The following is a 14446-nucleotide window of genomic DNA, read 5'->3' as shown; positions in this document are numbered from 1 at the left end:
TCAAAAAAACATCACATTTATTTACATTGTGAGTATCTTAAAACCATGTAAGATTCTCATCGAAAATAAGACAAACGTAAACACATAAATGCATGGCAGTGATATTCTTGTCTGAGAAAACAAATAAGAACTTTACAGCATTATGAACACAGCAAAATTAATAAATCAACATAAATAAAATAATAAAGTATGAAGGAAGGACAAGCAAAATTCAGCATTTACTAATATATTCTGCAGTAGGATAAAACTATATCCTAAGACTAAGAATAATTCTCAATACAATTTTGAACAAATGAATAGTTCCTTTCCTAGCTTAAGGACCTAATTTATAATTTTCAATAAAGTTACTTGATTGTAAGAAAATCATAAAAACCGTATTCCACAGGAATATTAACACTATCTTTCTTTTCCCTTTCCCGAATTATCTATAGAAACAACGTTAAAAGTCTGTATAGCATTCCATCTTATCCATACCGAAGTGCACGAAATACAATAAAAATTGAAATAGGTTTTATGTAATTTGAGATCCTATGTAAGCAGATTGGTTCCGAAATGGAAAATCCTTGCTGCATGGATTGTAATTAATATGCTTGTCTTGCAGATCTTCCGTAGCCTGGCTTCATTGGCTTTCATTAACTGAAGCACAACGGTCCTACTTCGAAACCAAAGGCTTGATCTGTGGACCCATAGTCCTTTGGTAAAAAGTCAACCAATGGCAGCCGATTCATTTTTGTCGTCCGGATTTCAAATATTGATTTGCTCGCTTCTTTTTTCATCTGAAAATATAAAAATAACGAACTGAGTGCACGGCATAAAAGTGTATTTGAAGGTATGATTTATATTACTTTCAGAGTGCATACGCATTAATTTTATTATTAGTACTATCATCGTATTTCTTATGCTGAAATATAAATTTTACCTAGAAGCTATTAGTAAAAAACTATACTAAGCTTCCTCTTCTTTCAGTTCTAGAAGCGAAATCCCTAGCTATGTAATTGAATAGTCTCACACAAAATAGGGAATAGTCACACACTATTAAATAGTCTCACACAAAACTGAATGAAATGAAATAACATCTCAGAGAATATTTAGCACATTCGCTTTTGATTTGTGCCTTTGCGGAAGGAATCTTTCAAGGTTTCTTTATGCGTCATCCATATGTATATATGTACATGTTTATCTTAGGTGAACTCAGTCACAATGCTGACTCTGTAATAGACGTGTTGTGTTGCTGAAACGAAATATACAGAAGGTAACTTTTACGCTGAAAATACTTAACGTTCCTCAGAAAGCAAACTAAGGAGCAGAGAAGTATGTTTCGTGAGGTGCATTCTGCCAGACATAGATACCTCAGAAAGGCTGTTTTCTTCTCAGTTTCAACTGTTCTAGAAAGTTTTTTAAAAGATCATTCCCTAAACATTGCCTATCAGATCATGATAAATAGACATCTACAAGCTGGCATAAATGATGCTGTGGGATATCAAATATGCTTTAAGTAACATACAGGAGATCGATTATTATCTGGATGGTTTTAGTACCAACAACGTTACAAGTCACTGAAATTACTACATTGTGGAAAAAAAACGCTAACATTATCCTTTATGTGGTTGTTGTGAGTTTTTTTTTCTAATTGTGCAAGTATCTCTCTCGTATTCAGTAATTGGAGCTCATGTCGTATAAAATGTGCAGTAAGTTTTTAACCGATGAAATGCAAGAAAATTATTCTTGTAAGCTGAATGAATCTGAATATTTTCGGAGAGTTCTAAAATATTTTATTTATAAATGTTAAATAGTCCATGATTCCGTGTTAAATATTTGTCATGGCGCACAAAGAAAAGATTAATTGCTGTAATAACTGTGATGTAATAATTATAAATGTTTAGAAGTTTACTACCTCTTTGTAACTATTCAAATTCATTTTAATATCTCCAAGTGGATCAGCTGCTCTTTCGGTGTAGTAAAGTAAAGCTTATTTTAATGCAATCGAACTTATTAAGATTAGACAAAACTAATTACTTCGAAAAAATTTGGAGCATTAGAAAACTCGAAATAACAAGGCTATCGGCACACTGCGCTTAAAAATATTTAGATCTTACATGAAAACGCATCTAAACTTACATTTAAAAAAGGACAGAAAAAACTATTACAATAAAATTATAATGATTAAAATTATTTAAATATTGTAATACGAACCCCGAAATTACTTAACCAGTAGGACCGATGAAACGGGCGTAAGTCGAAGGTCTAATGTTGCATATAAAAACATGAATTTTTTTTTAAAAAAGAACGACTAAAAACCACTTGCTTAGAATTAAGGTATGTAATAATGTAGGTACTTCCCTTCCAAATCAAAATAAAATAGTATTTAAATAAATGTGCTATATAAAACGAAGTTATTTCGATGCCAGAGGCTTCATAGAATTTTACAAAAATTCCTTTTATGATTCAGTGTTCTTTATTAATGCATGAAATTTCTCATACCGAGCTAAATTTGTTTTTCAGTTTTTGCCTTGTAGCCATATCGTGTTCCTAATTAGGGTCTATCTTTTCTCAAATTAGTAAACCTTTTCCAAGTGCAGAGACCTTCTGTCAAACTTATAATTTGTCATGTATTTTTCTGTTGGATCTGAGGTCCGCTTCTTCACTAGCAATTGACTGTCAACTTTTTGCACGAGTCCAAGAGCTCACTAACTTCATAACTATGAATTATAATCGAAATCCCTGATAAGACTAATAACTTCTTGTATTACATAAGTGATTTGATCAGTTTTCGGCATTGCTTCCATTTCGCTTTTGAAAACAAATAGACGAATTTTCTTCCAAACATCATTCAAGGTTTTAATCGGCGGCGTATTTTATTGCAAGATTCTTCAGCGGTTCTTATGAAATCTAAAATACAGAATTGATTTACAGAATCCAAAAATCTTTAACGGATACCGAATTGTTTTTGATTTATAGATTTACTCAGATGTGCCAACAACCACCTCGTATAACAAGCTTTAAATATTTTGATCACCTCTTGCTCCATCATAGAAGCAAGCTGATTGTGTTTAGAGCCAGAAAAAATAAATAAAATAAATTTCACACGGAATCGGATGCATTATCAATAAGGATCATAACGTTAAACGAAATTTGTGTGCTCTGACAAAAGCATTCGATTTCTGGTTTGATCAAATAAAGGTCCTCGATAGCTTCTGGTTTTTATTTAGTTTGTGTAAGTGGGGGGTATATGAGAAATTTTGAAACACAAGTAAAATAGAAAATTTCAATTTTTTTAAAATGTCTTATTTATATAAAAAAAAAATGCTACGAAAACTGATAGTAGAACTAAGTCCTTCGGTTCTAATGAAGAATTAGACAGCTTATGTCCGCTTGAAAGCAATAAGGAAAAGAAATAATTTCTTTTTTACTTTCACTGGATTACACTTTTCTTTCAATTGCATAAATATATAAAAGCATTAATGTGAAGAGCTTTTAAAAACGTCAATTTGAGTTCTTAAAGAAAATATGTTAAATAGTTCGATACACAGAATAAAACTGCTAAATGTGAAATACAGTTGAGTTTTATTTTATTTCAAATAAAAATACAATTGACATTCTTAAATTCATTTTCCTCAAGATGCATTTCTAAATATTTGTTGCTTTTAGAGAACGGCTAAGGTATGGAGTTAAATATCATTTTAAGCTATGTGGATTTCTGAAGATATATATATATATATATATATTTGAAGAGGGAATAAATATTATATATATATATGTGTGTGTGTGTGTGTATGTATAGCTAACTTTAAATTATAATTTAAATTTACATATTTTTTATCTTATATATTTATTCTCCCCCCTTCAAAGAGAAAAATCTTATATCCAAATTAAAAATTGAGGAACTATAGCTAATTTAAATTATAATACTGATTTATATATTTTTATCTTGCACAAAACACGCGTATATACATAGTATATATATGTAAGAATATGTAAAGAATATGTAAAAAGATTAAATTAGCAGCGAAAATTAATTCCCTTCTGTATTCTAAAAATAGTAACTTCTATTTGCACTGCGTCATTTCGAGAAAACTCTCTCATACGACTCTTACATAATTCTGATGATGTAAATGGCAGTAAAACTCGAGCAGCCAATAGTAATTTTACAGCAATATTAACTATCCAATCTATGCTTTGAGAACCAAAACTAATTCAGTTTGACTTAAGAGTTCATCTTGAACATTACGCAATTTCTTTCTACGCTTTGCCTTAACTGGACTGCAGTCTGTCTGCTTCTTTTTTGCTGCAATTCTATCAAAAATGTAAGCCCTTTGGAACAGGCACATTCAATGTGCCGACTTGTGTGGTTGCCGCAACATGTTGCTGAAAATAAAACTGAAGATTTAATCTGCATTCGCCTCCAATTTCCTCGTCATTATGGTTCAACACCTCTATGAAATCAAAATTCCTGCTCCTGAATATATTACACACACATATATATCGTTGAAATACAGTAATGAAAGAACAGGATTTTTTTTTTGGGGGGGGCAAGAAAAAAAAATAGAGCTTTGGAAAGATCGACAGTTAGACGCCATCAAAATTCCTCACTTTGTTTTTATTACACACACACACACATATATACATGTGTGTGTGTGAAAAGTGTGAAAATAAATTGGTTTTATATAATTTCTTTTTTCATTTAGATTTATATGATGCGTTTATGTATTGCAAGAAATAACAAATACGCAAGCAAAGGAAATACGCTTCTTCTTTTTGAAACATTCAAGCATGAGAAAGCTATTCTGTTTTTGCTCACCTTACATCCATCTAAGAGAACTAATGGCTTGACGCCTCTGGGTGAAAATTCTTGCCCGTTTTCTCCCAGAATCCTTATTGCCAGATCATAATTTTCTGCTTGTTGATTAAACCATCCAATAGAATTTGTACAAGAGTAAGTAAAGTTCTGGTGGGCTTCTTGGCTGAGTAATCGCAGGAACGTTAGCTGTATTGGCCCGACTTCTTCATACGTTATCTAAAATGAGAAATATTTAATCACTTTTCATCAATGGAGTATTATTGTAAACATTTAATATACATAAAACCTTGTAGTAAAAATGCTGTAAATTGGATCTATTAGATTGAAAGTATCGTTGTGTATTGAATTTACTTATTTTTATTATCACCACCACCTTTACGCATTTTTAGATATTGAGACTCAAACTGCTTGACACTATTTAAGGAATATTACCTGTAATTGTACGTACAGGTAGAAGCTAGGCCAACACATTTATAGTACCGGGAGTGATTGAGGTATTGCGGAACCTAGCTAACTGTTAAGCTTTGCACCGAATTTTGAAAAAGCATACGCCGGGAAGCGGTCAGAGAGTCTTTCATTCCTCTTTCCCTAATATCAACTCCTCAAGAGGACTTTCGGCTCGCCGTATATTTTAAGTGCCTCCTTTCCACACAGACACTATACAATTTGCGATATGTCTTCTAACTTGTCAACACCAAACCGTGAAAAATAAAAACAAAAAAATCCATTCTCACCATAAAATTTATTAACTATTCAGGAAAAACAATTATGTCTATTTTCAATCATTACTAAAGTATAAATGTGCATATTTCATATTTTCATAGGATGGCTAAACTCAAATATGTTAAGAGGTTGTTTTTTGTGTAATTAAATAGTACATGTAATGTATAGTATAATAACACAGCAAGTATTAATATTATAAGAAGAAAAATAGATAACACCTAAAACATAAAATTAAATCACAGTGCTCCCGACCAACCAACTAGTGCATTTCAAATACTTTACTAATTTAAATCCTGCAAAATCCATACACTGCGAAAACTGCGGATTAACTATTCATAAAAATATTGAGCTTACGAATAAGATTTAACACACTAAAACTGAGAAGTTTAAAAACAAAATGCGACGTGAAGAGTATGTCGCTGAAACTTTAAAAAAAAAAAAAAAAAAAAAAAAAAAACCAACTAAAACCTAAAATCAGTCAAGTCACAAATTATAAGTAAAAAATTAAAATTCCATTCTGTTTACACGTCATTTCATTGAATTATACTATTTAAGATAAAATTCTTATCCGAGTAACGAGTTTATAACTGAGCTTACACCCAGGATTCGGTGAATTAGGTAAAATATGAAGCATCAAATTAACCAATGAATATATTTTATCCATTAAGTTAAGAATTTTCTGAAAGGGAATCTGATATAGCTATTATTTATTGAAATTAATTACGTATCATTGGAGTTGTCATAAAAATTTTTTAATCAATTAGACTACCAATTAGTAACATTAAGTGGTCTTCAGTCATGTTAACAAAAAGAATCACGAATTCCTTTTACAAAATGAAAACCAAACTTTCAGCAAATTCTCTTCCTAGAAAAGTTTAAGAAATATAGATGATTCACATGATTTTATTCAGGGATTTAATTTCATAATAGTTATTTATAGAAGATTTGGAATGAATTAGAGACCAATGAGTTACGATTTTAATTTGCAACTTTAAATATTTAATTTATTGAATAACACCAACTTTTAGTTTTGTATATCATTTAATGTTTTATATCTTTATGTTAAAATTATAAGAGTAGGCACAAAACCTTATTCTAATGGGAAAAGAGAGTTATCAGCCAAATATCTCACAGCAAGTGATTCGCACAACGAGCAAAACAAAATGTGAAACAATGACTCCCTTAATGAGCGATGTTTCTCTGAAAGAGTGATAAAGACTTCATGACGTGACATGACGAAGGATCGTATGTGAGTCTCGGTTATCATGTAGCTAGCATCATACCGTAGCTTGTGAAAGTTGTATTCAGGCACATTATTTCGTATTTTTAGTACAAAGCTTAAGCATGCTTACATAATTGTCCTCAAAGAAAATGTCGCAAGAACAGGGTAAAAGAAGAAAAGCCACAGCAGAATTCAAACGCAAAATCACTGAAAAGGCAGAATGATGCATAAGAGTGGTTGACCTAACATGCAAATGTAATCGGTCGACATCAACAGTGTGCACTATCTCAAAAACAAGGTAAAGGTTGAAGAGATTGATGCTTCAAAGGGTTGGTTGACCTAACATGCAAATGTAATCGGTCGACATCAACAGTTTGCACTATCTCAAAAACAAGGTAAAGGTTGAAGAGATTGATGCTTCAAAGGGTGTCACAAGTGTTTTTACGCAATGGCCAAATATTCTTGACGTTGTTGAAAGATTGATTCTCGTATGAATCAACAAGAAGCAAATGCATGGCTATACTATTAACGAAAACATAATATGCAAGAAGGCGAAACTAATTTTTTGTAGATTGATTTTTTGTAGACGCCAGGATCAATGGACGAAGAAGCAGCATTCAAAGCAAGCCGGGATGGTTCGGAAAGTTTAAGGAAAAACCGGCATCCATAGCGTTGTGAGAAACTCATCGGCGTAATTCAATAAGCTTAGGAATTCTGAAAGTTATCTGCCGGAGCAGAGTTTTATTTGTGATGAAACGTGTATGTTATTACAGCACAAGAGAAGGCGTTAATGGTCCACAAGGCAATGAAAGGCCGTCTTATGCTGTTGTTTTGTAAAAATGAAAGTGGCGATTTGAAAATTAAACCGCTGCTTGTTTACCATTCGGGCAATCCGCAAGCCTTCAAGAAGTATAAAATTCAGAACAGCTGGCTAAATGACTCATGGAGGTTCAACAATAAGGCTTGGGTGACACGGTTTTGTATATTGGATAAATGAAGTGTTTGCACATCCTCCAAGACTAGAAGATGATATTCTTGAAGGATTTAAATTAATGAATATCTAGTTATTACCTCCCGATAACGCCCACCAGCGGCCGAGCGGTAAAGTCGCTGAACACTGGTAGTTCGGTCCGAGGTTCGAATCCCGCGAACAGGCTGGCTGCATGGGCGTTTTCGTGGTTTTCCCCATGTGTAACGTGTATACGAGCCAGTTTCCCTTAGAAAGTCCTCCACGAAGGCATCCCTCCCCTTAGGCAGATAGCCCTCGAGGCTTCGCCATAATCACACACACACACACACCTCCCGATAACACACCTTTACAGCCCACAGACCAGGACTTCATTTCAAATTTCATAAAGCTGTATACAAAAACACTCATCGAGCGTTGTTTTTAGGTAACTAAAGGAAATAATTTCACTCTCAGAGAGAGTTTTGGGAAAACCACTTTCACATCGTTGCCTGCCTCAAGACGATCGAAAAGGCATGAGAGTATCAGCAAAAGAACCTTTATTTCTTTATGGAAGAAGATTTAGCCCGACAGCTTGAGCAATTGCTAGTAGTAGAGCCTGTAATCGACGAGATTGCGTCTGTGATCAAGATTATAGTGCTGTAGGAGGATAGCAAAGACATCCATGAATTAATGGAAGAACATAGTGAGGAGCTGAACACAGAAGAGCATGTGAATCTGCATTTTGTGTTACAGGAACTTTTTTGGAGGATATTTCGCCAGGGGAGGAGGACGAAGTTGTGGGGAGGCTGATAAAAACAGCCTCAGCAAAGGACGGAAATGTTGAAAGCATTGGAAACTGTTGCATCGTAAGTTGAGAAGCGTCACCCTTAATAAGGCAGTAGCTATGTGCGCTACAAATTTATTGCATCGTACAAACGAAATGATCGCATGTTAACATAGGGCAAAAACATGAAGTATACGGCAAAAACGGTTCATGTCTTTAGGCATTTCTTGCAAAAATATCTTTAGTTATTTGTTGTTTAGGCATTTGTTGTTCTCTTTCTTGTAAAGAAGGTTGTATTATAAATAATAAATTACATTATTATAAATTTGTTTGAGTATTATTTTTCGGAATGGAACGCATCACCCTAATTTACATTGGTTCCTGTGGAAAAAAAAAATTGTTTCTCTTAAAGAGTGTTTTGCATTACGAGTAAGATTCGGGAACCAATTATTCTCGTTAGGCGAGTTTCCAGAATTATTTAAATACCTCTAATTGTTTCTGGATAATGAAAAAAATATCTAGGGGAACTTATCAGAAACTGAATAGTGAAGTGCCTACAAAAACCAGCATACTTGCAGAAAAAGAAATATTTTCAAGTTTCAGAATAATTTTCAGCTTACCTTAAAACCACCTCGAAGTGAACTAAACCAAACTTCCTCTTTCTCGTTGTCTACTTTCTTCCATTGAACATCCGGATGCTGAAAATAAAATTCTATTAGAACAATTTTATTCAGCGTTAGTCTTAAATTTTTTGCCAATATTTTGAATGAAAATCTCAAAACCATGATCCTTACTACACAGAAATACTTAAAATACACTTTTTTGTGCTAAAACACGAATCTATATTTTCATCTCCCGACGATGTGCAACCGTAGAATTAGTATAACTGTATGGTGACACGCAGCTAACGTTTTATAATGCAGTAATAACACATCAAGATTTTAATAATATAAGTACCCGCGTTTTACTAAGATTCTCTTCTCACTGTTTCTATTTTACGATAAAATATGGGTTAATATTAGTTCTTCCTTACAGGAGGAAACCCGATGACAGTTTCATTTTTCAAAAAAAGAACGAAAAGGAGATAGCTTATAATAATTACCAAAACTTAGACATTCATTGTAAAAGAGATGTAAGTTTGTATCATTTTTCTAATGCCTAGAATGAACTGTATGTTGAAACAAAATGGGTGAGTCTAAGCTGTTAAGCATGTTGTCATATTCACTTCACCAAAGACAGATCGAGAAACTGTAGACCTGCTTGGCTTGATGAATTAGGATGAACTGGAGCTTCGTTTATTTCTCATCGTCTAGTTGCCAAACACTCAAGTCTGCAATGCTTGACATCATTGCCTATATTTAACACACCCGGATTTTCGCATATGCGGACGACGCCGCCCTGATAGTAAAGGGCTCAACACGAAGGGAATTGCAACGTAATTGTAACGAAGTGTGCACTCTCTTTCAAGAGCGGTGCAATAAACTGAAACTGATTATTGCAGAACAAAAGACAAAAGTTCTTCTCATCCCCAAAAAAGGATGCTCCCTAGTATGCAGGCCCACAATAAAAATTAATGGAGAGCGGATAAAGATAGTATCAGAACTCAGATATCTTGGCGTCATTTTTGACGAAAAAATGAATTGGATCCCCCACGTGCAAAGCCTTAAACTAAGGACAACTGCAATAGCTAGACAAATGAAGATGTTCTATGGATTTAAATGGGGACTGAACCCCCACATACAAAAGGTGCTGTATTCCACAGTGGTAGAAAGAATAGTCACGTATGCTGCTGCAGTATGGGCCTACCCAATGCAAGGGAAAAAGGTTAAACACCTTAATGCCATTCAACGACCCTTTGCATTGGGTATTACCCGGGCCTATCGCACCACTTCAAGCGACGCCATTAATGTGCTGGCAGGCTTACTCCCTCTTCACATCCGTGCTGAGGAGGAGGCAGCACGACAGCAAGTATTACAACTCAAAAAAGTGGTCACATTTGATGAAGAAATTTACTCCCCTGAGGAGTATGAGGAAAGCTGCAACCCGTTGGATGTACATCCAGCGGCTAAAGGAAGAGGGGTATACGTCTCGGTGAAGCCTAAGGATAATAACCAGCCACTTGGCCTGACAGTTTACACGGACGGGTCAAAGTTGGAGGAGAAAGTGGGCTGTGCCTACGCCGCCATGAGGCAGGGGATCATCATAGAAAAATTTAAGGGCCGGCTGAGACAAAACAACAGCGTTTTCCAAAGTGAAGCCTTGGCCATATTGCAAGCAATCCATTATGTACATTCCATAAGATGCAGGCAGGCCACAGTAAAAACTGACAGCTTGTCAACATTACATGCGATTTGGAACCCCGACCATCCCTCTGAAATTATTCAAGAGATACAGAAGGCCCTTAGAAATAATCCAAATTTTAAGATTACATTAGAATGGATAAAAGCACACGCGGGCCATGAAGGGAATGAAATGGCAGATCAGCTTGCCAAGGAGGCCACCACAGAAACAGCAATAGCAGAGACAGTTATACCATGGCCGCGTTCTTACTTCAAGCGTACGCTGAGATTGAAAGCCATGGGGAAGTGGCAATGTGAATGGGACGAGAGCAACACAGGGAGGAGGATCCATTACTTCTGTGGTTATGTGGACACAGACAGAAATATAGCAAACACGCAGCTCGCAAGGTTTATCTCAGGGCACGGTCCCTTTCCTGACTATTTCTACAAACGTGGTTTCTGCAATACAAGTCAGTGCGCATGTGAAGGACCGGGCTCGCCAGAGCATTACTTGGAGACATGCCAGCTGACTGAGGGTCTCCACATTAGACTACCAGCCAATAACAGACAGCCGTTCTGTAAATATCTGATTAAGCAACGGCACCTAATTAAAAAGATTGTGCAATTAATGGACAAATTAGCGGAGCTCAATCTGGATTTGTGCCAAATTTAGCTCCGTAACATAAAGCGTATGTTATCTTCAAAATAAAATACCCTATGCAACTATAAGATTTAATGTCAGCAGTAAAAATTATAGACCCAGAATCAATGAGAGTATTAAGAAAGTAAATATGTAAATAAATATAATAAGCTCGCGAGTAATACTATATAAATGTGCATGAGTCATACCTTCAACAAGCAATGCAAACAGAAATGTAGAGTGGTGCAAGCAAGCAATGTACAGTGCATCCCCCTCAAAGTACAACGCTATATACATGTAAATATGCTCAGTGCAAATGTGTTTATTAAGCAAGCGTGTTAATCAAGTGTGTTTCCAAGTGTACTCCAATTTACTGGCACACAGCATTATCACATATGTACCCGAAAATGTGCACTGTATACTCGAAAATGTGCATATAGTGCACATAGGCCATCCTTAATATAAAAAATCTTATGCAATCATAAGACCCAATGGTATAAGTAAAGATTATAAATCTAGTATTTAAGAGAATACTCAAGAATGTAAATATGTAAATAGATTTCATAAGCATCGCTTGTAATATGTAATATGCTCCGCGTATGTAAATATGTAAATATGATTGATGCAAAAGTATTAATCGAGTGCGTCGCAAATTGATTTCAGCATAAATAGTGCAAATATGTAATTAAGCCTCTTCAGTCTAGAAAGCAACATTAAAAGTGATACCTCAATGTGGAAAGAAAGTTATGTAATGGTGTAAATATGTAAATAAGTTTCTATTGATAGCAAGCACCATTACAGGTGCAAAAGCAAACGTTCACAACAGGATATGAATATAAAACTGCAGCAAATAAGGGATGTGAATATAAACTGCAGCAAATAAGTTTAGCAGGAACCCGAGGATGGACGACACTATGAATGTCTCAAAGCTTATAACACATGAACTACTACCAATGAACCGAACTAATAAACAGAAATCCAATGACTGTACTATATGTATCAGTAATTACAGACACTCATATGTAATAATCGAATAACAATGTAACATACAGAATTATAATGTACTAGAAAGCAATATAATGTGCCAGAAAGCAAAATTTGTATGTAAAACCAGAAAATGCATGTAATCATATGAGTAGCCCTTGTAAGGCCATCTTTATATTAATTCTATGATTTAATAAATATTGGGCCCGGGCGGTAGGATGGAGTGAACTCCCGGGGGCAGTTTTGGTCAGTAGAACCGCCACCGGGGTGAATTAGGCGTTGGGTTTGGGCGCCAGGTGTGGGGCCCTTGTGTGGCTTCAGGGGTTGTTTTAGATAAAGGTGGACGTAGTGCTACACCAATTAACCTATGGTAGAGGGGTGGTGCCCACGTCCTCCGTCGCATGTCGCATGCCTATATTTAAAGATTCTAGTATGTTCGCTTTTTTCACGATTTTGAAAGGTAAAATTAATACTGCACATATGTTTTTTCTGCTTTATGCAGACAATATATTTCATCTTCACCATTTCTAATTTCATTATTTAATTATGTTTCATGTGTTAGTTGTATGCTAAGCTGCTTTTTAAGCCCTGGAAGAGCTTAAAAAATTTGTACTTCGATGAACAGATTAAGCTGTGTTATGATGAAGTCATGAATAAATTTTGTCACCTTTGAAAAATGTGACTTTCGATGATACAGAAAAAGCATGTTATTATGTTTTGATTTAAAGCCTTATACTTTCAATTTTTTTTAGAGGGAAGGCCTAGTGAATGTACCGCAACTCGAATAATGCAAACGATCGAGTGGATCTACCACCCCTATCAATCAGTGTTACTAAGGTGCATTTCTGAATTACTATCTCCATTACTGAAATTGCTACAAAATATGCTGTGTCAAGTAAGATACGAAATTGATTTCTCCTGGTGCGTTTGAGAAATCATTGGAGGTAATAATGTAAAAATTAAACTTTAATCTCTGTGTTAAAACTTCAAATGTTATTATTTTACATTTATACAGCATAAAAATAATCGATCTATTATTACGCAGTTTCTATTGTTAATCAATATTATACACGTTTTCAAGGGCAGAGAGAAATATTTTTCGCATAGTACGCTAATGAAAATGTTTACGACTAAATGAGAGCATGCCTTTAACAGAACGCCAGCGAGAGAAAAATCTTTTACAGTCTATTGTATTTACTTATAAGAAAATCCTAAAATAGCAAGTAGTATTTCATCTTTTAGTTCAAAAACATCTTGCGAGAGATTTCAATCCCTAAGCAAAAACTACGATTAATTAAATTATTACGATATAACGATGGTCAGAAAGTAATGTACAGTTATGGATTTGTATATCATTTGAAAGGAAACAAAGTGTGGAAATTGAGGTATCAATTATAGGAAGGTACATAAATTCTAGGACTGAAAAGATATTTCGAAATCAAATAAAAACGATTTTATATTGCCATTTTTTCATCTTCAAACTTTATGCTTTTCGAAGAAAACTCGCATGCAGAGGGTGTCTCTTTCTTAAAGAGAAAAAATATTCTACTTCTATAAATATTAATTATTTTCCACTATTTTTTATATAATGAGATCATAATTAATATTATAATCTCAGTTTATCATCATTTCTGTAAAGAATACAAACTTATCATTTTAATTTAATTGTAAAAAGAGTATTAAACTAATTGTAAATTTATAATAAAGTTTAAATAGAAGCTGAATTATATATAGCTCTAAATAATAAATCGCCATATGTTTGTTTAAATAAATCAAAATAAAATCCAATATCTACATCAAGCATCAGTCTTAATAAAATATTTTTGAAAGTAAATCCTTAAAATCTTAGAATATGCGAGATAAGGTGAATAACCACGGAAAAAACAAAAGTGAACTGCCGGATACATTTATCTTGATTGCAATTGGTTGTTTGACGTCGTCATTATCATACTCTGCATTATCAGAAGACTTTTTTTAAATGTTTGTCCTAGAGTCTTTATCTTAGTTAAACAAACACAGTATGTCATTAGGCAGACATTATAGACCTGTTTTCCTTAACTCGACGCA

The 14446-nt window shown here is 34.2% G+C and overlaps 1 protein-coding gene across 2 annotated transcripts in view; it reads right to left on the bottom strand.

The window, feature by feature from the left end:
- Window positions 1–14446, bottom strand: part of LOC118190119 (uncharacterized) — a 209504-nt gene continuing 195058 nt past the window's right edge. For both annotated transcript variants that reach the window (XM_085822021.1, XM_085822022.1), the window contains 3 exons: window positions 9097–9174; window positions 4799–5014; window positions 1–776 (listed from right to left, as the gene is read on the bottom strand). In XM_085822021.1, coding sequence (XP_085678147.1) covers window positions 633–776; window positions 4799–5014; window positions 9097–9174 — 438 coding nt within the window. In that variant the 3' untranslated portion in view covers window positions 1–632. The remainder of the gene's footprint in view (window positions 777–4798; window positions 5015–9096; window positions 9175–14446) is intronic.

This window comes from Stegodyphus dumicola, chromosome 8 (genome assembly GCF_044657685.1).
Source record: "Stegodyphus dumicola isolate Sdum_Otavi_A_Nest chromosome 8, ASM4465768v1".
NCBI lineage: Eukaryota > Metazoa > Arthropoda > Arachnida > Araneae > Eresidae > Stegodyphus > Stegodyphus dumicola.
This window is presented reverse-complemented; position numbering and strand designations above follow the sequence as displayed.